We start from the raw sequence: 26,387 nt of genomic DNA on the forward strand, positions 1-26,387 counted from the left end.
AACTGAGGGCTTTTCAAATTAGCTTGTGATAGTGCTGGTGGCGGCTGCTGTCTCGTACTCTGTTCAATTTTGGGTTTGATTGAGAGTGGAAAACAATGACATGCTCTTCATTTGGACTAAACTGCTTTGGTATGTCAATAATGGTGTCTGTGTGTGTATCTGCATTTGTGTGTGTGTGAAACAAGACAAATATCTTTATCAGCTGTGACAAATAATTTTGAGCAAATCAGCTTCGAAGGATATTTTAGCCATATTATTAATACTTGCTGGAGAGATCTCTAAGAGTAAAAACTAGCAGCTGATTTTCATTGGAAATGTATTTTCATTGTGAGGGATTTTTCCTGAAAGCATCACTTTCACTAATTTAACTTTGTGAACTGTTCATACCCTGAAAATCCCAGTGTGCATTTAAAAGTAAAAATAGTACTCTGCTTGTTGTTTTTTTTTTTCCAAAAAGTGATATTTACTTCTAATTACATAGGTTTTCACAGCATGAGTCGCCGAAGGATCTCATGTAAGGATCTTGGATTGGCTGATTGTCAGGGTTGGCTGTATAAAAAAAAGGAAAAAGGAGGCTTTATTGGCAACAAATGGAAAAAGTTTTGGTGTGTCCTGAAGGCTTCGTCTTTATACTGGTACAGCTATCAGCTGGTAAGAATGTCAATCTCTTCATTTCTATAGATAAATCAAAATAGAATCTTACTTCCCTACAATGAAATCCTGCCTAAAATTCAAATTGTATGTGTGTGTGTGTGTTTGTGTGTGTGTGTATCTGGTGCATTTTGGTGTCATATATGAGGTAATTCAACAATGGTGGGAAAGACACTGTTTTCTGACAGGAATAATTGTTTGTTTTTGATGAAAAATATTTAAGTAAAGCATAAAGCATTCATGAGGGAAGTTTGGGGCTTGTAAAAAGAGAAGAACATATTTATTTCCCACTTGTGTGCAATCAAGCCTATCCACATTCTTTTTTTTCACCCAGTTTGTAAGGTAGGAAAGGGAAAATGTTATGACTGGAGTATGTTAGAATGACTATTCTTCCCCTCTACCCCTCTATGAGGCTAGCACCAACCCTGCTGGTCTTCTGGAAGGCCTTGAACTATGGTTTGGGAACCGGCTTGGGTGTAACATGATAGTGGAACCTGCTTGATGCTATGTATGACAATTAATGGAAATCATCTTGGGAGGTTTCACTACTATTTTGGTTTTTTTTTAATTGGTTTCACCTTGTTTTTTAACATTCAAATTAGTTGTTTTAATGTTTTTGTATACATTTAGATTATTATTTTGAATATTGTGCAAAATCACCATGTGGGACGGTCGGCAATATCAATGTGATTGAATCAGTCAACAAATGAAAGCTGTGTGTGTTCTCTTTGCCTAACTGTTCTCACTAGCTTGATGCAAATGAACTTATAGATTGACAATCCAAGCAATCTCTTTATTGGATATAAGCGTTTATGTCCTACTTTTCTTACACCCATGTACAATTCACAGATGTCCTTTCCATTACAGCAGTATGGTTCCAAGGTGGCATTTTCTAAATAATTTGAATGTGTCCTTCATTTTTTAGGAAGTTACACAGATAAATTAGTGTCAGCAAAGCATAATATAAATAGTTTCTGTTTCTATTATTGTTATTATGCCAACTGGTCTTTATCTGTCTTTTCCACTCTTGTGGTCTCCATATTACAATACCTATAATTTGTAGTCACTGCCCTGTTTGGAGATTGTAGGACTTGTGTTTGAATATGGATTTTTTTTTTTTTACCAATACTGTGTTCATAAAGGTAATCTGGCATAACATTAAAAAATAAATAAACTAGTGCTTATGGTAACAGGACAAAGTACTATTTCCCCAAAGTATGATTCATTTGAGACTCCAGGATGATACTAGAATTATGGATCAATTTAAATATTGGGATTCTAATCCAATTTGAATACAGAACCAGTTCTTGTTGTCTTCTGGGAGTTAGGTAGTCAAGATGCTACTGTTGGTTTGATATTTTTAAAAAAGAAATCTGACATCAGTATCTCTTTGATCCACCATAAACTTTGGTAACTGTGGAGTCCTTGGTGCTCTCTTGGATATTTTCTTGGAGACATTTTGTTATCGGACTAGACAACATCTTTAGTCCTAGAGGTTTAGTGCTAGAAGTTCTCCTTCATTAAGAAGTTTGTTCTAAGAGAATCCTACTCTTAAATCTATGTATATAACAGTATTTTAGTGATATCCTATTAAATGATAGCATGGATGATGTGCATCAAGATTTTGGAGAGAAGTGTGTCCTGATTAGGTTTGAAGATATGAAAAGCTGAATTAGGGTTTATTACTGGCTTCTTCTTGCTTTTTGTTTTAACTGTGTTGTTAAACAGATAGTTTCAATTTTGGTTCACCAGTGCCTCTGAAGTTTTACTGAAAAGAAGAATAGAAAAACATTATATAGACAAAATTAACAAGAATTATTTTAAGCCTGATTCTAAAATAGTTGAAGATATTCATGGAGAAAGCCACTCAACATTGATTAGCATGATTTGTTTGTTAAAAAATGAAATTATGGTCTTCATTACTGATTGCTCAATTTTGTTGATTCCTGTGTTATTCTTAGATAGGAGAATATATATATATGGTATTCAGCTTTGTTCGGGTATTTTCCCACGTCATTATAGTTGTGCTTTTAAAGTTGTAGCAACGTTTTGGCAGACTCTCATCTGCCATCATCAGGCTTCTGTATTTAAAAGCACAATTATAATGACGTGGAAAATACCCGAACAAAGCTGAATACCATACATATAAATACCCGCAAAAACTTAAGAAAACAATATATATATATATATATATATATATATATATATATATATATATATATATATGTTTTCTTAAGTTTTCATGATACATGTATGGTGTTCGGCTTGGTTGGGTATTTTCCCACGTCATTGTAGTTCTTTTAAAGTTGTAGCAACGTTTCAGCAGAATCTCATCTGCCATCATCAGGCTTATATGGTATTCAGGTTTGTTCGGTATCAGATGAACACAATACAGAAGCCTGATGATGGCAGATGAGATTTTGCCGAAACGTTGCTACAACTTTAAAAGCACAACTATAATGACCGTGGGAAAATACCCGAACAAAGCTGAATACTATACATGTAAGTACCCGCGAAAACTTAAGAAAACATAACTTAAGAAAACACAGCCTATTGCTGTGCCAGAATGGTTTTTTCTTCATCCTGATTGGTTGGGAGTCTTGGTCTGTGTTTATTGGTCTTGGAGTTTGCTGTGTTCTGCTTGATTGGTGTTTCTAATATTTTCTGTCTGTTTTTTGGCTCTTTTTGTATCTTGATTGGCTGGCAACATTGTGTTACTTTATTGGAGGCCTTTAGTGCAGCTTGGCTCCGGGTAGATGGACAGCTATGATTAGTTAGGAAGCTAGGTTTCATCTGGGTGTCTGGTTGGGGTGTGTTTGAGCTGGAGGTATCAGGGGGGATCTGTTTGTGCCCAGGTGTTTGCCTGGCTTGTGGTGTGGAGATTTTTTTGTTTGTGAGTGCAGGCTTCCAAATGATTGACAGTCTGGTGGAATCATCTCTTCTATTCATGCTTTCTGGTCTTTTTTCAATCTCTATGGCTTCTCTGATGATTCTGTGGCTGGGGTTTTCTATAGTGGCTAGCGTTTTGGTGTCATTGAAGTTGATGCTATGACCTGTGGCTTCCATGTGTTGGACTAGTGAGGAAGTCCACATGGAAGCCACAGGTCATAGCATCAACTTCAATGGCACCAAAACCCTAGCCACTATAGAAAACCCCAGCCACAGAATTGGCTGAATTGTATGAAGGTAACACAATGTTGTTGGTTGAAAACCTGAAAGATTTGCAATGAATATTAAGTTGTATGATGCAAAAAGAAATATGGATCTGAAAACGAATATATCAAAGGCAAACATATTTGTAGCTGACAGGAAAAATGGGGTGAATGATTGCATGTTATACCTAAATAAAATATGAACATATACTTTTGTACCGCAGCAGATTGTTTATTAAAGAGGTAAAAATTAAAGGGAAAATGTTTGGATGGGCAAATGTTAGTAGAATGGTGGTGGATAATATATAATATATGTAGTCTGTTCTGAGAAATTATTATCGTCAAATGAAAATGTCTGTGTATAAGAACATGATTTTGCTCAGCTTGTTACAAAACATGAGAGCTAGGTATGTCAAAAGAAATATAAAGAGTAAACTGAATGGAGAGGGTAGTGTCTGTGGTAAACCATGAAGAAAACAGAAGATGGACGAGTGCTGAATTATATAGACTGAATATAAAATGACTAACAGGTATAAAAAAAAGATACATTGCAGTGGGTTGTTCTATAGACAGAATGAACATGGACTGGACTGAAAAGCAAATGCATGAAGAAAATGGAATGAACTGAGAAGAGAGGAAAGTGGAATTGGATGGAGTTGATGAATTTATAGAAGTGAGGAATTTAAAGGTCAAAAGGCAGTGCCTGAAGCAATACGTAGATGTGATAGAAACAGGGACTGTCTGAAGAGATGAAAAAGTGTGGAGAATTATAACGAATATTATTAATTTGTAAACTATTTCTTTCCTCCCTCCCTTTTATTATTTCTTATCTCTTTCCTGTCCCAAATATGCTTTTTCTTCCCCAAGAGGCCAGTGGACTTTCTGGTTTTTCTTTGAAGATGTTTCGCTACTCATCCAAGAAGCTTCTTCAGAGCTGAAGAAGCTTTTTGGATGAGAAGTGAAACGTCTTTAAAGAAAAACCAGAAAGTCCATTGGCCTCTTGAAAAAAAGCACCTTTGGGACAACCATGACTAGATAACTGAGAATCTCTGTAGACATTTATCTCTTTCCTGTACTCTGCATTATATTGCTTAGCTTAAAAGGAAATGTGATGACTATATATATATAGATGAAGGACAAGGCTGGAAATAAGGTTTTGGCTGTGGTCTGCTAAGTCCCCAGAGAATTACCACCACAATAAAACCTATATATTGTCCCTTACCTGTAGAGAAGTCTGGGGTTGATTCTTTTTGACAGTCTACACTGGAGGCATTCTGAACATCTTAGCAACCTTTAAGCACCAGTCTGTCTTCTATCTGGCCTCTAATTTGGAACTTTCCATAGGAGGTACCATGGATAACCAGACTAAAACTGCAACCAGCAGCAATCTTTACTGAATAGTGAAGGAAAGAGAGATTTTGATAATTGAATTTTATCTGATCATGAAGGCTGTGCAACTAGAAATCATAGTTGATCAATAGAAGTCTTGCTCTTTTTAGGTTACTACTCCACAAGTGATTTTTCATGAATAAAGAGCAAAAGTTTATTCATCTTACATAAGAAATGCTCTTATAAGTTGAAAACATGTGGTACTCCAAGTACTTAAGGCAGTGATAGCTAACCTTTTCTGGACTGAGTGGCCAAAGCATGTACGTATGCCTGAACCCCCCAAAATACAATGCGTTCACCCCCCCCCGGCAGAGGCGGTATTCAGCCAGTTCTGACATTTTGCTATTTTACTATTTTATGACCTTATTTGCTACAGCTGTTAAGTGAATCCCTGCAGTTGTTAAGTCACTAGCACAGTTGTTAAGTGAATATGGCTTCCCCATTGACTTTAGAATAAAATAGAATAACAGAGTTGGAAGCAGAGGTGGTATTTAGCAGGTTCTGACCAGTTCTGGAGAACCGGTAGCGGAAATTTTGAGTAGTTTGGAGAACCAGCAAATTCCACCTCTGACTGGCCCCACCCTCATCTATTCTCTGCCTCCCGAGTTCCAGCTGATCGGCTGAGTCTTTTTTTGTTGCCCTGCACACGAGAACGGAGCTGGAAAGCAGGTTAGCGGGGTGGGGAGTGAATGGAGATTTTGCAGTATCCTTCCCCTGTCATGCCCACCAAGCCATGCCCACCAAGTCACACCACGTCTACCAAGCCACATCACGCCGACCAAGCACAAAACCGGTAGTAATTTGAATATCACCATTGCCCCCCAGGCATGCGCCTTGCCCCCTGTGCCCCACCTTCCCCACACATGTGTGCGCAACCCCTACATGCCCTTGCCCATGCGCCTGCAGCCCCCACACATGTACAGCTCCCTGCATGTGTTCTGTCCCCATGCATGCACAGCAGAGACCCAAAGGCCAGCTGGCCAGCAGGAGGCACACATGCATGTGCATCAGAGCTGAACTGGGGCGACGGCTTGCGTGCCATCAGAGAGGGCGCTGCATGCCACCTCTGGTGCGTGCCATAGGTTCGCCATCACAGACTTAAGGCATCAGTCACATGTGCAGACATGTGTCTCTCCCACCTAATAGTCACATGGTGGAAAGCAATGGATTTCTTTGGTCATGTGGCTAACCTCAGCCCCCTCTAATCCCAGCATAAAATAAGGACTTGAAATTAAATAACCTCATAATTATAGAATGATCTTTTATGCCCAAGGGAGAGAGATTCATTAACTGTGAGAAGGAAAAAGTTTTTCCATGAATGCCTGTCAGTGGAAGACCCCAGACCTCAGGAGCAAAGAAAATATTTTTAGTACTAGAACAGAACTTATGATTCAGGTTTCACTTCCACATGGAAACAGTTAACTGCCAAGCAAAAGACAATTGCTGTGCAAGCATTCATTTTCTTTGTACCACTATGAGATGAAATGCTCTAATGCACCCATAATGTCTTTGTCTAAAGAAGATAGTTCCAATAATGGGAATGCTTTCTTGAACCCAGTGCCATGTTGAGAAGTTAAATTCCATTGGTTTTGGTTATCAGAGATGGAGACAGCTTGAACCCAAACTCTCTTGTTGAGGAAGACTACTGAATCCTAACCATTTTGGCCAGATATAACTTTTCTGTTTCAGATATATTTTATGCACCTAATAGGTGTTTAGCTGAGCTGGTGAATCAGTTTGTATAACCAAAGCATTTGCTAGCATCTATTTTTCTTGGGGCTTCCCTATAAACAGGTGATTTCTGTTAACAAGAGTGTACTGGATATAAACATTGCAAGGCTGCTTTATGCCTCCCTATAGAAATAGAATTTTTAAGATCAAAAGCTTTTTCTGCAAGCAGAAATTGTAATTGCAACCTAGCACCCATTATTTCCTGGGGTTTTAGGAATATGGTGATTTGTAACCTTCACTATTCTCTGCAATCCCATCCTCATTTCACAATCAAATGTTGTAAATGGAAATTTTAGGCAGTGATCTGTTTGTGGAGGCAGATACCTTAGTTGCAGAAACATTGTTCACCCTTTGATTGCCTGGCCTGCCATGCTCACTTTATTCTTCTTCAGGATGGGAAGTAATATTTTTTTAATGAAGGAAGAAGACTATTGTCTCAGAACAATATCTTTTGTTGCCCAGAGATTCTGGGAAATGTAACTTAGCAACAGCAGATTGGTGCAGTGTATCTCCTAGTCTATCAGTAAGATCCCAGAGAATAGAAATATTAGTTAGGCTTTTAAATTAATTCAGCCTACATTCTGCCCTTTCCACATATATTTGCCAATTATGTGAGGGTCAATTCTCATTGAATCACACTGGCTGGTAGCAAATAGGGATCTACTTTAGATTTTAGTACATCCTGAAATGAACCATGCAAAGTCAGACACGGTGACTGACTGATTGATTATTGGGATCAAGTTGTTTTTGAATCCTAGCAACCACATGGATAGACTTTCTCCAGGGTGATTTATCCTGTTCATTTATCATTGCTGTAACTGAAGCCATCCATCTTGTTGCTGGTCATCCTCTTCTTCCCTTTCCTTCTGCCTTAACTTGCGTTAGATTCTTTCCCAGAGAACTAGGAATTCTTTTTAAAAACCCACAGATGTGAATCTGAATCCCCCTAAAGTATTGTTAGTGATTCAGAATATGTAAAATAATAGGGATGACTTTTATTTATCTGTTTATTTCATGCACCTGATAGGTGTTTAGCTGAGCTGGTGAATCAGTTTGTGTAACCAAAGCCAATGCAAGGGATACATGGCCTCCAAGACTCTTTATATTGGGGAAAACGTCACAATTAGATTGTCAACTCAAAAAACATTTCTATAGAGGTTTTATAGTTGCCAACAGAAAGGGAGAGGGGAAAGGGGTTTGAAAGGGCAGTGCGGCAGCTTGGAATTGAAAGTGTATTCCATGCAAAGTTTTTCAGAGATTGTAACTAGGTGACTGAAGTTTCTGCCGTGCAAAAATCTAACTGGAGAATGTAATTGATGACACTTGGCTATGGACGTGTTTCATTGGAGAATATGAATTATGATACACCCAGAGGGGTGGGTGGGGGAAAATCAGGGTCAAGGGTGAAAGTGAATTATGTGTCTCAGAGTCTGCTACACCCAGGTTGTGCCGGCATGTTAAAACCCAATATTTCCTGTTAAGTTTTAGAAGTTTGGCTCGAGACTCATGATTTAATTGGAGTAACTGCCAGAATCCTGACAGAGAAAAGGAGAGAATTTTGTTACTGATGGATCTACTTTGTAACTATAGTAAATGGTTTACCAAAACTGTCCAGCAGTTCTCAATCAAGAACCAAGATCACGTGAAGTGTTAATACCACTTTATAATGCCTTGGTAAGGCCACACTTGGAATACTGCATCCAGTTTTGGTCGCCACGATGTAAAAAAGATGTTCAGACTCTAGAAAGAGTGCAGAGAAGAGCAACAAAGATGATTAGGGGGCTGGAGGCTAAAACATATAAAGAACAGTTGCTGGAACTGGGTATGTCTAGTCTGATGAAAAGAAGGACTAGGGGTGACATGATAGCAGTGTTCCAATATCTCAGGGGCTGCCACAAAGAAGATTTGGAGGTCAAGCTATTCTCCAAAGCATCTGAGGACAGGACAAGAAGCAATGGGTGGAAACTGATCAAGGAGAGAAGCAACTTAGAATTAAAGCAGAAATTTCCTGGCAGTTAGAACAATTAATCAGTGGAACAACTTGCCTCCAGAGCAAGTAACTGCTCCAACACTGGAATTTTTAAAGAAGAAATTGGATAACCATTTGTCTGAAGTGGTGTAGGGTTTCCTGTCTAAGCAGGGGATTGGACTAGAAGACCTCCAAGTTCCCTTCCAACTCTGTTGTTGTATTGTATTGTATTGTATTGTATTGTATTGTATTGTATTGTATTGTATTGTATTGTATTGTATTGTATTCTATTCTATTCTATTCTATTCTATTCTATTCTATTCTATTCTGTTCTGTTCTATTCTATTCTGCTTTAGGGGGTTACATATTATATTAGCTTCTAGCTAATAATTCTCATGAAAGTGGGGATATTAAAAAAAGGTTTTTATGAAATTGTATATTATAACAAGTGCTTGTTCATGTTCTTCTATTTCTACCAGGGTTTGTTCCATATCTATCTATCCCTCTTCCCTAATTGACAATAGGGACAGTTTAACAGATTGCACGAAAGGTATTAAATAGGGTTTAGTTCACTAATACCTGAACCAGTTTTTCTGATCTTTTATTTGCTAATGTTTTTGACCAGGGAATGGGCAGCTGACTCACATTCCATTTGAAGATAATAAAAATTAATGAACTGATCTTTCTAAAACCTTGCAGGCTTCTTACTTGGTGCCATTTATATGAGAAATGCAGTTTTCACAAGTACAAAAATCCACTAGTTTTACTCCTGGGGGGGATGGATTTCATAGCATATTCTACAGTATACTCTATATTAGAGCATACTCTAATATAAAATTTGGGAATGACAATTATTTCTGCCCCTTCCACTAGAACGAGACATGGTCAATGATATATCAGTCACCAATCTTCTTCTTTACTTCCCCTTTTGAAATATCTTAGAAGCAGATGACTTAGCAGCTCTCTGTTAATAGGAATGGTATCTACTGTCTTACATTCAGAAAATCAGCTAATGAATGATGTGCTCATATGCACCCATGGTAACGTCATACCGGTAGTCCTTGACTTATGACCACATGTGAGCCCAAAATTTCTGTTGTTAAGTGAGTTTTGCCCCATTTTGCGACCTTTCTTGTCACAGTTGTTAAGTGAATCATTGGTCATAAATATGAACCAGTTGCCAAGCATCTGAATTTTGATCACAGGATTACAGGGAAGCTACAAAGGTTGTAACGGTGAAAAATGGTCAAAAGTCACTTTTTCCAGTGCCATGGTAACTTTGAATAATCACTAAATGGACTGTTGTATATTGAGGACTATCTGTATTTGCTTGTCTATGTTTGTTTTGTTTACACATGAACTGATCTGAATTTCTGCAGTTCTATTAGAGTACACAGTTAGTTTCGATTTTACAGCTGTCCAGAATTTTATGAGCTAGTGAGAGAATATAAATTCTATATTGTCCAATTAAGTAATTGGTAAACATTTGAGCATAAGAATGCAGGGAGCAAAGACCCTATATACGAGGGCTATCCACAAAATAGATTACGTTTTCGTCTGTAGCAAGAAGGGGCGGAGCTAGCGTGGCCATCTTTGGTCTGTGCGTGCGCCGCTCAGTCTGCATCTAGTCGTGCTAGTGGGAGGTTCGTATCGTTGCCCGTTATTTCACAGCAAATGTTTGAAATGTGTGCTGCAATTGAAAATCCCGCGAGTTGTGAGGTGCGATCAGTGATAAGGTTTTTGTTGGCAAAAAAACATAAACGGATTGAAATTTCCATCCTCATAAGAAAAACAATTCAGAACAAGCGTAGAGGAAAGTTAAGCTCAAAAATTTTGTTTTTGCATGACAATGCCCGACCACACACAGCAAATCGCACTCAAGAAGTCCTGAATGCTTTCAAGCGGGAGATTTTTCCTCATCTGCCCTACAGCCCCGATCTTGCACCAGGAGGCTGAATTTTATGACAATGGAATTACAAAGCTTGTTCACCGCTATGATAAGTGCCTCAATTTGTTCGGTGAATATGTTGAAAAGTAGTATTTAAGTGTCACTTTCAAGTGTATATAATAAATTTTTTTTCCTACACTTTGTTTTTTTTTCTATCGCAAAACGTAATCTATTTTGTGGATAGCCCTCGTATTTCATTCCCTATTTGTTTACACTACTGAGAAAAATTCCTCAGAATATACTATGGTTTACAATTTAGTTCAAGCAGCTAAAATATCTTTTCCATAACGTGAACCATGATATGAAGTTCAATTAATTTCCAATATCTAATTTTGATGAATAACAGGGGATATATAAATATTTTGTGGGTTCTCCCCCCAGGCAGAGAAAGCAGAAGGCTTCCTCAACCTTCCCAACTTCACAGTGGATCAAGCAACAGAATGCAAGAAAAAACAGTAAGTCTATCATTTTTATTTCAGTCTTTGGGAAAATTACAAATTATTTTGAAGTTATAGTGAATTATGAAAAAAATAAAGCAGAAGCTGGGATTGAACATTGTTAAGCAATGGAAAAAGGAGTGCACAATATTGCAGCCTAGTAGATTTTCAAAAAGTTTGTATTTCATTACAATAATTAAAACCTATACATAAGATTTTCCTAGGTTAGTGGCTGTTTTCAACTCTTGACACAGTATGGATTTAAGATGAAATATGAGATTGAGATTGCTCAAGTCATCTTGAGAGCAAGATCTTCTTAACTTGTTTGAATTACCTGGATATTCTGGAATACCTCATGAAACTAGGTTTTGGGGATATTTCATTGTATTGAAATCTTTCTGATTCTTTCATTCAGCCTAACTTTTAGAAAGCCTAATATTTTCCCATATATTTTAATTTGTTTTGGAAGCGCGATGAAGATCACCCACCCACAAATCAAGACATTCTATTTTGCAGCAGAAAATGCACATGAAATGAATATGTAAGTAAAAATAAATATGGAACTTCAATTTCTTTCAGGGGATTGATTGTATTGTTTTGATTATGATTTCTATGTAGACTGTTGTCTAAAGTGTCAGTTCAATGGCACTAGTTAAGGTGATGACCTAGAAGCCAGGAAACTGTGAGTTCTAGTCCCACTTTAGGCTTGAAAACTAACTGGGTGACTTTGGGCCAGTAACTTTCTCTCTCAGTCCAACTTACCTCACAGGGCTGTTGTGACCAAAGTAGGATGAGGAAGGAGTATTATGTAAATTCACTGTGTGGAGTTACTTATAAAGTAATCAAGGCAGGATAAACTAAAATTATAAAAGATAAAATAAAATAATAAAGATCAGGAAAAAAAACATAAGATGTCTGTCTTTTTTCCTGATCACATATCTTCATGGCTGAATGTAAAATCAACAAGGACCTTACTTCTTTTTCTTTCTCTCATCCACTGATCCGTGCAAACATATTCAAACTCCATCTTTGCTATGGCTCAACAGTTTCTAAGTAAAACGCACTCAAGAAGATTGCAAATAGGGAAAGTTAAACTTCACCTCTCCGTTCTCCATTCAGTTCAGGAAACATGTCAGGGAACTATATAAATGTTTTATAGAAATAATAAATAAATTTGAATTGTACACAGCAGTGGAAGTGCAAATAAATATCTTCAATTATTTTCATTTGAGTGAAGATCTTTAATAGGAATCATGTCTGCTTGGTAGGTTTGATTTAATTTACTTTAATAAACACTCTGGTAAATTACGTGAACACATATTAATTAGTTCACACTTTTCTAAGACAGACTTGATATGACATTCTATTCAAATGTATCTCCATTTTAAATTTCAGATGGCTAAATAAATTAGGTGTGGCAGTCCTAGAGCAACAGGCTAATAAAAAAAATGAAGAAGGTAAGTTCAGATGTCAACTTTTTACAAGGAATCTCATTGTGCTTTTGTATATGAAGACTACTGTTTGAAAAAAAAACAATAGGGAGTTTAAATATTTGATTAGACCAAAATGAATCCTTAGTATTGAACAACTTCTAACATTTTGCAGGATAGGGACAGGATTAGTTCTGGGATATGAAAGGATTTGGTTCAGTGTACATTCTTAAACCATCTGACTCAATTTCTATTTGTACCAAAACAAAGGATATAGCAGTTATCAAGGGTGGGATGCTACCGGTTCGGCCTGGTTCTATAGAACCAGTAGTTCTAAAGAGCAGCAGACACCAAGCAGCTGCTCTGTTTAGCAAGTTCAGTCACTTTAACAGGCTTGTTTTATCCTAATACTGTCAAAGTCTAGCAAAATTTCACTTCCCTGTTGAGTCTCATCTGAAACAAAGGATGAAAATGAGTGACATATTTCTGGGCATGTTCTTGATAAATGTAAGTATCACTGATGGCCTGAAAAATTTAGCCTGTTCTTGCATGATGGCTTTTGCTACTATAAAATCCAAACAGTAATTTTCAAAAGGAGAACAGTTTTGGGCAGAGAAGAAATTAATCAGTCTCTGGGTTACTGTGTGTTGTTAGGCAGAGTTATAAAGACCTAATACCTCAACACAGGAAGGAAATCAAGTGACTTTCTTGTTTGATGTTCCCGATTACGTAGGTGCAATTAAGGGTTGGGCTTTGATTAGATGATGCTAATCAGTTTTGTTGCACTATATGTGACATTTTAAAAAGGCCTATTCTTTTCCCATGTGAATCAGGATGGGGTGTAAAAAAATCCAGGATGGTATCAATGATTGTGTGATTGAAGCCCTAACTGTTTTTAAGCAGGTGACACAAGGAACACATGTAAAAAGGGGCAGGGCTTCAATGATGTCATCAAAGCCACTATCTTGACTTTTCTGACCCCTCCATGGCTATCCCTAAATATCCAGAGCTTTTTTTTTTTTTTTTTCATATTTCCAATAGAAAGCACCAACTAATAATCTGTTCTAAAAAAACAAAAAGCAGAAGAGGAGGTTTAATCCAGCAACCCATAGTAAAGGTAGAACTATACAAATAGCATCCTTGGATACTTTAAAAAGTGACCACATTGACTTGCAAAGAAATCATTTGAAAGAGAAATCCAAATGTAGAAAGAGTAAAGAAAAAGTGGGATGGAATCAGATTATCGTATAATATAGGTTTACTGGTAATTTGAGTCTGGCTAAACTGTGATTTTGCCAATGATGTAAGTGAAGAAAGTCCTTCCTTTTTTCTATTTACTAGGGCTTATGTATTGTTCAGTCCAAAGTCTATTCTAATATAGACTGAACATATGGTAACTCATTCCATTCTAACAGATGTAATCACCATGTTTCTGGTGATTAAAACGGTAGTTTACACAAGGATTTTATTTGCTCCTGTACAGTGACTTTTGCATTGCCTTTGTGAACATTTGGCTACTTCTCTTGTTATTTCTTGCTACAAGAGGCTTTATACATCTAGTCTAGTCTAGTCTAGTCTAGTCTAATATGAAAGTGGGTAGAAAAAAACAAAAGTTGTTCTTCAGGAAAGAAGTTTGCATTCAAAATACACTTTCTGAATGATAGGGTCAGAAATCAATGTGTTCTGCTTTCAATTAAAGTGATCATGAAAATATACTTTATTTTACAGGGCATTAAAAATAGAATGTCTTCCACATTTTTAATGGTTGCAATCTTGTTTCAGAATGCTATAGTGAAAGTGAGCATGAAGAGCCAGAAATAAATGCAGAGACACCACCCCCTCCATATTCAGATCAGTTGCTGCTGTCTAATTTGGTATGAATTATAGTAATTAACTTGCTTCCATTTGCTAAATGGCCTTGTCCAAATGTCACCCTGTATGTTTTAAAAGAAAGCTCCAAGACAAGCAATCCGTAGAAAGAGTTGTGAATTGTTTATTCTGTTTAAACTAGTCATGTGACGAAAGAAATGTTAAGCAATTCGCTAGTTTTTTTTTGTTTTTGTTTCTTTTAAAGTATCATTTATTTTAAACTACCAGTCATGTAATCCTCTCCAGGCAGTTTATAATTTCAAAATGCATAAAAAATTCAAGATGATGGCCAGGATGGTACAATCAAAGCACTACACATACCAAAGGTGGATTTTTGACCAAAGGTCAAGCGTTGCCCTGTTGGTTTAAAAAAAAAAACCTTGCACAGTGGGATGCAAGGAATTGAGGAGAAAAGTTTCTACTATAGAGGAAACAAGAGTTTCTACTATTCTCCAGCTACCAAGGGAATACAGCAGGGGTTCCCAAACTTGGCACCTTTAAGACTTGCAGACTTCAATTCCCAGAATCATCACACAAGGAAAGGTTCATCACACAAGCACACCATGGTTCTCTTCCCTTACAACAGTTTGATTTATTTATCAAAGAATTGTCAGAGTATATTCATGAACTGGAATAGAGCTTATTAACAAGGTCAGCCAATGAGAGCTGAATTGGGGGCTGAAACTTAAAGAGAGAACAAACAAGCAGGCACATTAGGGACTGGGATATGCTGTAGCCCATCCCTCAGAGCATCAGGAAAGGAACAGAAAAATGGCACCTTCATTTGAAGAGGAGATTAGAGATAATAAGAACTAAGAAGGAGGCTAGAGGAAACAAGAGTTTCTACTATTCTCCAGCTACCAAGGGAATACAGCAGGGGTCCCCAAACTTAGCAACTTTAAGACTTGCAGACTTCGGGTGTTGAAGTCCACAAATCTTAAAGTTGGAGACCTCTGGAATACAGTAAGATATTTGGGTTGTGCTTCCTCTGGAAGCCTATCAGCATCTATAATGAGTTTCTCAACCTCAACAATTTTAAGTTGTTTGGACCTCAAGCCCCAGAATTCCCCAGCAAGTATGCTGACTGGGAAATTATGGTAGTTGTGGCCCATGTATGTTAAAATTGCTGAAGTTGAGAAATACTGGGATATGTGATAGAACAAAGAGGTTCCGGGGAAATAATATTTTAGCCAGCATTAGTAAGAACTTATCAAAAGAACCGCAGTCAGATAAATTTCTCATTCTTGGTTTAGAGAACAAGCCTTTCAAAATAGCATCTTCTGGACTATGTAGGGTAAAATTTGTAAAAATAAACGTAATGTATCTGAGACAGACTGTGAAAGCATCGAGGATTAAAATGATTTAAACTGCCTCAGTGTTTATCCTGAATTATGGTTCCATGTAATTCAGACAGCCCAGTTGCTAGCTGTTATCCCCAACAATTACTTCTAAATATTCACCAGTGAGGTATTTTACATAGAATTAATGGCCTTTTGCTGGGGGAAAGGAAAGATGCCTGGCTCATACAGGTTTTAGACTTGTCAAGTTTGCAAATATCAAATAAGGAATTATGTTATTAGAATAGAGGGCCATGCGCATGCCAATATTTTCTCCTAATAGTTTTCTTCTGTTTTTAGTAAGATAAGGTAATCCTTTTCAACTGCCTCCAACTCAGTTCAATTATATGGCGCACCCACATGCAGAGATATGCACCCATACACAAGTGTGCACACATAAATGCACATTGCCTATGCAAGTCCATGGTAGGAAAAAAAATAAATTTAATTAAACACATTTTCCAATTTTATGGTGAAAAAGGTCTGTAATTTTGAAAACCTCCTTACCAGAGGAATTTATTTTATTTATTTATTTTGTCAAGCATACATTTGTTAATAAATGTAAGTATAAACATGATTATTAATACATGAAATAGATATGAATAAAAGGGAACATTAAGACAGGGAGGGTAGGCACATTGGTGTGCTTATGCACACCCCTTACAGACCTTTTAGGAATGGGTGAGGTCAACAGTAGACAGTCTGAGGTTAAAGTGTTTGGGGAAGAAACCATAGAGTTAGTAGAGTATTCCAGGCATTGACCATTCTGTTGCTGAAGTCGTATTTCCTGCAATCAAGTTTTGTGCAGTTTACCCTGAGTTTGTACCTATTGTGTGCTTGTGTATTGCTGCGGTTGAAGCTGAAGTAGTCATTGACAGGTAGGACATTGAAATAGATAATTTTTATGTACTATACTTAGGTCAAACTGAAGGAGGCATAGTTCTAAGTTTTCTAAGCCTAAAATTTCAAGTCTGAAGGCATAGGGTATTCTGTTGTGAGTAGAGGAATGGAGGACTCTTCTCGTGAAATATTTCTGGACTCTCTCAATTGTATTAATGTCCGACATGCAGTGTGCATTCCAGACAAATGAGCTGTATTCAAGAATTGGTCTAGCAAATGTTTTGTATGCTCTAGTCAGTAGTACAATATTACTGGAGAAAAAGCCTCGCAGAATTAGGTTAACAACTCTTAATGCCTTTTTGGCAATGTTGTTACAGTGGGCTGTAGCATTTAGATCATCAGAGATGAGAACTCCAAGGTCCTTGACAGAGTGAGGGTCCCTGTCTATTGTTCCCTGCTTTTGTCGTTTTTGTTGCTGCCTTCCTATGCGATTCTGAGAGATCCTCCAACCTTCAGAATAGATTTTGTGTGGGAAAAAAATGTACAGATGGTCCTCGACTTACAACCACAATTGAGCCCAACATTTCTGTTGTTAAGTGAAACATTTCTTAAGAGGGTTTTGTCCATGTTTTCTTGTCAAGTGAATCACTGAAATTGTTGAGTCCGTAACATGGTTATCAAGTAAATCTGGCTTCCCCTTTGACTTTGCTTGTCAGAAGTCACCGGTGGGGATCATGTCATCCCCACCAGGACACTGCAACTGTCATAAATATGAACCAGTTGTCCAGAAGCTGAATTTTAATCACATGACTGCAGGGATGCTGCAACAATCATACGCGTGGACAATGGTTAGAAGTCACTTTTTTTCAATCCTGTTCTAAGTTCAAACAGTCACTAAAGGAACTGTTGTAAATCAAGGACTACCTGTACCCATAAAAAATCATCTTGCCCTTGAGAAGAGCACTTCCTGTGGAAACTCTGGCCCTAAACCTAAAAATATTCTCTAAAAATGACAGGTGAACTACAGCGTAAAGAATGGTAGCCAACCAATTCTTGAGTAGGCCCCAAACTTAACAAGGGGCATATTAAAGTAAATAAGTGTATTTCCTGGATCAAAGTGCTTAGAGTCATGCCATACATGTACACGAGGCTGGATATTTTTGTCCATTTTCTAGCGATGGGGTATTAATTTTTCTTTGTTTTTGAAAATGTGTTAAGCCTACCTCAGGATTAATATTGCAGTTTGCATCTGTTTTCTGTTTCAGAATTGCTGCAAGGGGTGGTTAGCTCAGTTGAGACCACAGGCTGATATTAATAATATTAATAATTAATTAATTAATTATTAATTAATAATATTAGAAGTATGAAATGAGAGTAGTCCTAAGTTCCAGATATCTAGCTACTCAAGGAGCTGTATGAAAGCGAATTTATTGATTCTTGGCAATAACAATAATACAAGCCTTTCTCTTTTATTTATTTATTTTATTTGTTCTGGAAAACAGGCCCAACAAGAGCTTTCCTCAACACCACACCTTTTAAATGAAGTACCACAGTTCTTATCTTCCCCAGAAAGCAGTATGATGAAATCCCCAGGCTCCTCTTCTTCCTCGCTGTGCAACCTGTTGTATTCAGAGAGACGGTCATGGCTGGACTTAATTGACAGCTCTTCTGCTCAAGACGAAGTGGACAATCAACCTCCAGCTGCCTCTGGTGACTCTTCAGACATTGATTGCAGGTTGACAGACTGTAATGAAAGAGTGGAAAGCGGTACCAGCAGATCCAAGGAAAACAATCCGATTACAGTGAATGAAGACAAATCTTCATTAGGCAAAGTCAATGATAACTTAGCTGTACCTGGAAAAATAGCATCAGCAACTCTAAGTAAAGGTGAGTAAAATAAAAAAAAACCCAGCAACCCTGTACATTATTCAAGTAGCTCCTCCACTTTTGCTTTTAATCCATCTTTTAAATCAAAATTGTCTTATGAAACTAAAAGATAGTTTATTTAAAGTTAAGCAAGTAGTCCTTGCTTAACAACCAGTCACCCATTTGACATTATGATGGACCCCCTCCTCCCCCAAGGTACTTATAATCCAGTTCTGGAGTTCCAAAGATGCCCACCCAGTGGTGGTATTCAGGCGGTTCGCACTGATTCACGTGAACCGGTAGCAAGGATTTGGTGTGGGTCACCGAACCAGTAGTAAGTTCTGGCTGGCCATGCCCCTGACCCGGTTGCCCAGTCTCCCAGTCTCGCTTGCCCCGCCCACCCAATGCTTGCTCACCCCGTCCGCCTGACTCTTGCCCCTTAAGGTATTTCTTTTTTTCCCCTCCCAACAATTATTTTTTCATACGATCAACTGTCCTGGGATTCCCCTTGCTGAGGCCCAGGAAGGCAAAAAATGGAGGGAGGGGCACAGCCCCCCTCCATTTTTTGCCTTCCTGAGCCCCAGGGGAGCCTTTTGGGAGCAAAAACGCCCCACCAGGAGGCTTGCCAGAGGCCCAGAAGGCTCCAAAATGGAGCAAGGAGGGTGCTGTGTGCCACCTCCAGGCTCCTTTTTTCCTTCCTGAGCCCCAGGGGAGCCTTCCGGGAGCAAAAACACCTCGCCAGGAGGCTTGCCTGAGGCCCAAAAGGCCTAAAAAATTGGGTGGGGGGTGGCTGAAAAAAGAAGCCACACCCACCCAGTCACATGGCCATGCTCACCTAACCACGCCCACCAAGCCATGCACACAGAACCGGTACTAATTTTTTTTTAATCCCACCACTGTGCCCACCCCCTTAGTCATGTGTGGTACTTAACAATTGGCCCATATTGCACCATGGTACCATGGGGTAGTATATAAGTGGAAGTGCTGTTGCTATTGCTATTACACGTTCACGATATTCAGCAGTTTTTCTTGGTTTCCGGCAAAAAAACTTCCCATTGAAAAAAATGGGTTTGTTTAACAACCATTGCATTTACTTAATGACCACCTGTAAAAAGATCATAAAGTGAGTACGATCACATAGTCACTTGCTTAACAACTCCCACAGCCTATATAATTTCTGGCTCAATTGCAGCTGTATGTTGAGGACTACCAGCAAAAGAGCTGGCAAATAAAAAAAAAGAAAGCATTGGCAAGAATCAGAATTACTTATGCAGGTAGAAAGACAAGATAGATACTGTAATAAAAATAAACATTTCCAAGAATGCACATTATTTTGCTTGATAGAAAGTGTGGTTCAAAGCTTCCCAGGAGGTGATTTAATATCTGAGTCATTGCAGATGAATTCCCCCCACCGCCCGGTTGGAAGCAGGCAGGCACCCTATAAAATTGTCTTTAACTTTAATGAAATGTAGTCCAGTACTCTTGTACTTTCAAAATCTAGGTAGCTGTATTGTTTTTCCAATCATTTTAAAAAATAGCCTTCACATATATTGCAATTCAGCCGAGATCTAAATCCTTTGGCTTCTGAGTTAAGAAAAGAATTATACCTATTATGTGGAAAGAAAGCGCTCTCCTTGAATTTTGAGGACCTGGCTTTTATTCAGGCCTGAAACTAAATTGGAATAGATCTTGATTAGTCATTTTTTCCAAGACATCTGTAGTTGGATGTACAGAGATATACTTAAAAGAAGACCAGGATAATGCACTAAAACTGCTTTGGTTGCCCAGACTGGCTGTCTTAATTGGAAGAAAACTGTCATGGGAAATTGTCATGGGAAGAAAACTATTGTTTATGTGCAATCCTAGATGTTCTATATTAATACAACTCCCTAGGGATGATATATATTGGAATTTTCATTGTGGGTATGTGTGTGTGCATGTATTTCTTTTTCTATTTAGAATAATCACATATGTGTATTCATAACTCCAGTCTATATAATTAAACTGGATTGAGTCAATCCAGATGCTGCTTCTGCCACACAGCTGCATTTCTACTATTGGTTTAGTAATTCTTAACAAGATGCCAAATTCGTTGAAATTCCTATAGCAATATATTTTCTATAGATACCAAATTCTTGATTTAAAAATAATTTGATTTAGCAGACTTCAAAGATAACAGACAAACGTTTCCTCTAGAGGTCAAGTCAAAATAGTGAATAATTGCAGCACAGACAGTTTACATCCATCAGGGATTTAATGGTCATTCATGATGGATGTACCTTTTCTGCCTTCTGAATTGTCTATTTAAATGGAGGGTTTACTGCATTTTTGAACACGAGTTAACAGAATCCTGATAGATGCTTATTCTGTTGGGAAACTTTAGCTAGTTTCTTACAGAATAAAATCATTTGCATGTCCTCTTATGAAAAGTGTGAAATGATTTTAAAAGCTTTTCAAGAAGCAGGAAACCAAATACTAGTATCACAGGAGTTTCACACGCTATTGAATGCCCCTTTTCACACACACTACTGAATGCCCATTTTTAAACTTAAAATTCAAATGTTTTCATGTATTAAAATACACACTTTTTAATTTTTTAATTAAATACATGTATTTAATTTAATTAAAATACACGTGTTTAATCAATATATGCAAATGTTTATGTGGCCTCTATTATTTCCTTCTGTGAAAGGAAATACATGCTTTTTAATATATGCAAACATTGATGTGGCCTCTGTGAAAAAAAAACACTGGATAAATGACTAGAGAAAAAGAGAGTAAATCAGTCTGCCATGATTGACTAGCTATCTTTATTAAAAGCAGAAAACAATAACAAAGCAGGAGCACAAGGTAAAAAAAATATCCAGAATTCCCAGTTGTATAATGTTTGATTGTAAAACTATAAACAAGGATTGGCACATGTATCTTTAATCCAGAGGTTTACTTCTAATCTAAAGAAAAGATAGATAGAAGTAACAGCTAGTTGCTGTCATTTTTCTTTTCATTTGATGCGAGTTGCATATGCTTGGTTTTAACAGGAGGCTATAAAAACTAATAATAACAAAGAAGAAATTATAGAAAATGAAACACAGCTACAACAGAATGGGCCTTACTTATGTTGTATTGTTCATCTATGATAGCAATAACACTCTCTTTTCTGAGATATTTATAGACATTTGCAGACAATTGTTATAGGCGAGTCAGGTCCAATGCATTTTATGTTCAATAATTTTTCTCTGTATTTTATTGCTTCATTAGAAGGTATACTTGGGAGATAAATGGCTTTAAACAATTCTAACACTTGATTTTCAGAAATGAATGGATTCAAGCGAGATAGACAGAAGCTTCTTTGAAATACAGAAGGGTGGGAGTAGTGCTTTAATATATCTAGAATTTAAGCTCTTCTATCCAAGTGGGATATCATCCATATTTTTTTCATTCAAAAAAAATAATAATTGTGGCCAAAACATTTTCCTAGTGATAAGGGCACTTACTGAAGGCCTAAAGGAAAAAGTGGAAATAAATTAAATTGATTCAAAGTCACCCAATGTCTAGAAATCATAGACACTAGAAACCCTTAATCCTGGCTAAAAGCTTGTTGGAATAATGTTATTTTAATACTTTTGCACATTGTCAGTGGGGAATTGGCTGCTTGAATGTCTAGGTGGCATTCCAAAGTAGAGAGAGCAGAGTCACCTTGATTTTACTAGATTTCGGTGAGATCTTTATAAGAATTCCAGTTGAGAAGTAAGGCTTTAATATATCAATGTCATCTACTCCCTTATGGAGGATTCTAGAGATCTTTGAAAAAAATTAAGATGATTGATTGTGTCAGAGAATAAGACCTAAAAAAACCTTAGTATACTTCAAGTAAAGACAGTGGATCGTATAGGTTCCAAAGATAACTGCCTCCTCAGTTCTTTAACTGCTAAGCTTAGGTAGATGTTTAGCAAAAGTTGAAATTAACACCATGCAGAGAAATTCTACAATTTTTTCTACCTATTCTCATTCAAGCCGTGGAGATAAAATTTGCCTGACTGGCTCTTGCTTAATTAACTATAGCTTACATTGGATTTTTCCTACAACAAACTGAGTCACATTTAGTGAGGTGATCAGTCAGAACGAAACAGTAAAATAGCATATTGGCTATTAGTCTATAGAGATTCTCAGTCATCCAGGTCATATTGGCTATTATAACAGGCTGTTCTGCTAGAGTCCGGGCATTTTCTTCAGCATTGGGCTAAAGTAGTAACCTAAATTTAGCCTTTATCCAAGGACAATTATGGCATGTTTATACTTGCATAATTCTATAAAATATATGAAACAGACATATTAGGGAGTATTTAATTACAAATGTTTGAGGTGCACCATTGTATTATAACATTGCTATTAAAAATAAAATAATAGACCCAGTACAATCATATGCCCAGTTATAGAGTGCTAGGTGGAGAAAATGTTCCCTATAAAGGTCCAGACATTTCAATCATAAGTTGCTAGAATAGAGACATCCATCATTAATGCATCATTTCTGATACGTGTACATTTTTGGCTATTGCACCTGAAATCTTGAGTCTTGTTTTTAGTATTCTTCATACAGTATGTCCACAGAGCAACTCCTGGATGAGAATGTCAAAATAGTTCATAAATTGCTTCCCTCCCCTAATTTCCTCCAGACCACCAGAAGTAGCCCTCTCCCATTCACCAAACATGGTTTACTTAAAAAAATCTAGCTCACCTGCATTCTATCACTGAATCCTCTCTTTTGTCTCCCATGCAGATCGTACCAAGTGTTCTGTGGATGAAATGGAGAAGCTGTACAAGTCTTTAGAGCAAGCAAGTTTATCTCCCATTGGGGACCGGCGACCTTCTACTAAGAAAGAGTTGAGAAAGTCCTTTATCAAAAGGAGCAAAAACCCTTCTGTAAATGAGAAACTTCATAAAATCCGAGCTCTGAATAGCACCTTAAAGGTAAAGGTTGATGAAGGAGAGATGTTCTTTCTAGCTATTTTGGATTTGGGAGAAAGACTTTGGGTGTATTCACATGAACAGCTTAATCAGACTAGTGAAAAGAGCAATGATTGCATTCAGCTGATGGACTGCAAGTAGTTAATTATAGTTCTGGTTAGTGAATATGCACATGCATGTATGATTATAGCTTAGCTTTTTGTATAAACCCAGTTATTTAGTTACTTTGTAATGCAGTCTATTATTTATATAATGCAAATATAACTATTATGACCAGTAAGATATTTAGCAACAGTTAAAAATATTTTTTATCTATTATGAAATGATTACTTTTTTAAAAACAAGGGAACTTATTAGTAATTATGGGAAATAGTTTTTCTTTGAAAACAAGTAGTGGAAAGATCAGGGGACTTGACATTTGAGAGACGGTGTCAGTGTTCCAGAAAACCTCCACTCAAACAAATAGCTCAGAGACAGACATCCTCTCCAAGGTTCTTTTTATTAGAGTAGTAAATTGGCACATCTGGGAAATCCTAAATCTGAAAGTTCTGGTTTCCTTGCAATAAGTAAAAAATTACAAATTCACCCCCTGCACCCATCTTTGCATCGCATGCTCCAATCACCATCAGTCCCAACTTGAGATGTCCTCTCAACCAGGTGCAGAAATAACATGACCTTGACTTAGAAGAAGAATGCTATTATGTCTAACCACATACACTTCAAGAAATCCCCCCTCCCATTTTCCAAGGCTCAAGAATGTGGCAGTGTGGAAGCATCTGGTGCTAATATGGCTTCCAAAGCTGACAGACCATTTTTTTGTTTTTGTTTTTTCAGTTTTCTGAATGTTGGGTATATGCACACAAGAAGACTTGGGTCATTTATCTTTCCCAATGTTTACTTCTAGTAACTTGTTTTTTCTTCTTGTGTTGACTAGTGCAAAGAACATGACTTGGCCATGATAAACCAGCTGCTGGAGGATCATAAGCTAACAGCAAGAAAGTATAGAGAGTGGAAGAATACAAACTCCATTTTGATTCAAGATATCTATCAGCCACCAGACACTATGTCTACAACTGAAGGAGACAACACAGAATCAGAAATGACCCCACAGTCATCTTTTGTTGGATGAAAAGTATTCACTGGAAATACTATCTGAGGACAGTTAACTTTTTATCACTGATCTCTTCAGTCATTCTGTTTAAACTGCTACATCATCAGGTTTTGCTTCCATAGGTACTGGTACATTCTATGAGCAGCCCTGGATTAACCAACAACCAACAAGAAAAATAAGCATATGCTCAGGGTACCAAGGAAGGGGGGCATAGAGTTTTTCCCCCTAGTGATCATGTCTTTAATTCTTTCACTGCCACACTCAGCTTTAGTTTTCAACACTTACTAAGTCTTAATCAGAGGCAGTATTCAGCAGGTTTTGACCAGTTCTGGAGAACCGGTAGCGGAAATTTTGAGTAGTTCGGAGAACCGGCAAATACCACCTCTGACTGGAGATTTTACGGTATCCTTCCCCTGACACGCCTACCAAGCCATGCCCACAGAACCGGTAGTAAAAATAATTGAATCCCACTACTGGTCTTATGTCTTGTCAATTAATCAATGGAAAAATTGAGGAGCAGTATTATTAGAGTATTATTATTATTATTATCAGGTTTAGAGCATCAATTAATATTAATCTGGCCCTGGAACACAGAGTCTGTTGTCCAGAGCATGACTTCCCTTTTTGAAATTCCATGAAGATAGGAAAAATCTCCTCTAATGATCACATCATGATACCACTGTTGTTACAGATCTAAGAAGAATATTTCTTTGGTGGATGAGAATTGAGATTATCTTTTGTAAAATCAGCCAACTTTGCAATAAGAATAATATTTTAGAAAACGTGTTTTGTCAGTGTTCTGAATGTAGGATATGTACAGAATAAGACTTGGGCCATTTAAAATTTGGTGGAGAGAGAAGCAGAACACTTCAGGTTGGAAAAAAACCCACCAGGGGAAGAATTATACAAAATGCACTATTTTGCAACAGCTTGTCAATGCTTTAATTGTTCCTGCTGATGGATGGTTTTTAGTCACAGAAGAAATAAATAAAAGAAGGTTGGTGTTTGTATTCTATGTAGCCTTCTCATGATCTACTCAAAGGACACAGTTGCAGCCATAATATTTTCAGGTTTATGAAAAAAATCCATTTATCATGTCTGCGAAGTTGTGTTTGAATTGGTTTTTATGAGCAAATAAATTCATTGGGCAAAATGTTATGTGTCCATCTTTCCTCAATGTTTTATGGAGCATAAACCTAACAGTAAATGAAAACAAATACAAAACACAGACATATAAGCTTTGCTTCTGTTTTTGTGTGAAAATGTAGATATTTTTTTCAGTCTCACTTAGCCATATGTCATTGATCTCAAAAAGCTAAGCCAAATGAGACCTGAATTGTCCTTGGATAGAAGATCATGAGAAATAAATAAAAGTCAAGTAGTATAAATTAGATTTTGAAGTAAACAACAACAACAGTCCATAGATGAGCAATGGCAGGTTTTCTAGATTTTTTTTATAGCTGCTACTTATTGGTAAAACGACTTTGAGACAACAAATACATGCCAAGGTTTGTATTTGTTGCCATGAAAACTACTTAGATATAGCAATAGCAATAGACTTATATACTGCTTTATAGTGCTTTTTAGAACCCTCTCTAAGTGGTTTACAGAGTCAGCATATTTCCCCCAACAATCTGGGACCTCATTTTACCAACCTTGGAGGGATGGGAGACTGAGTCAACCTTGAGCCGG

The 26,387-nt window shown here is 37.3% G+C and overlaps 1 protein-coding gene across 2 annotated transcripts in view; it reads left to right on the plus strand.

The window, feature by feature from the left end:
• IPCEF1 (interaction protein for cytohesin exchange factors 1) overlaps positions 1-25,904 on the plus strand; it is a 44,000-nt gene extending 18,096 nt beyond the window's left edge. The window contains exons 1-9 of one of the 2 annotated variants that reach the window (XM_026680315.2): positions 8-129; positions 482-651; positions 11,222-11,295; positions 11,747-11,818; positions 12,673-12,734; positions 14,490-14,581; positions 18,256-18,640; positions 23,397-23,587; positions 24,519-25,904. In XM_026680315.2, coding sequence (XP_026536100.1) covers positions 96-129; positions 482-651; positions 11,222-11,295; positions 11,747-11,818; positions 12,673-12,734; positions 14,490-14,581; positions 18,256-18,640; positions 23,397-23,587; positions 24,519-24,713 — 1,275 coding nt within the window. In that variant the 5' untranslated portion in view covers positions 8-95 and the 3' untranslated portion in view covers positions 24,714-25,904. Of the gene's footprint in view, positions 1-7; positions 130-481; positions 652-11,221; positions 11,296-11,746; positions 11,819-12,672; positions 12,735-14,489; positions 14,582-18,255; positions 18,641-23,396; positions 23,588-24,518 lie in introns of those variants that run through there. The other variant, XM_026680314.2, reaches the window with a different exon arrangement.
• The last annotated feature ends 483 nt before the right edge of the window (positions 25,905-26,387 follow it).

Source organism: Notechis scutatus, chromosome 1 (genome assembly GCF_049901735.1).
Source record: "Notechis scutatus isolate UNSWTSFEM ecotype Mainland chromosome 1, rNotScu1.2, whole genome shotgun sequence".
In the NCBI taxonomy this organism is placed as follows: Eukaryota; Metazoa; Chordata; class Lepidosauria; order Squamata; family Elapidae; genus Notechis; species Notechis scutatus.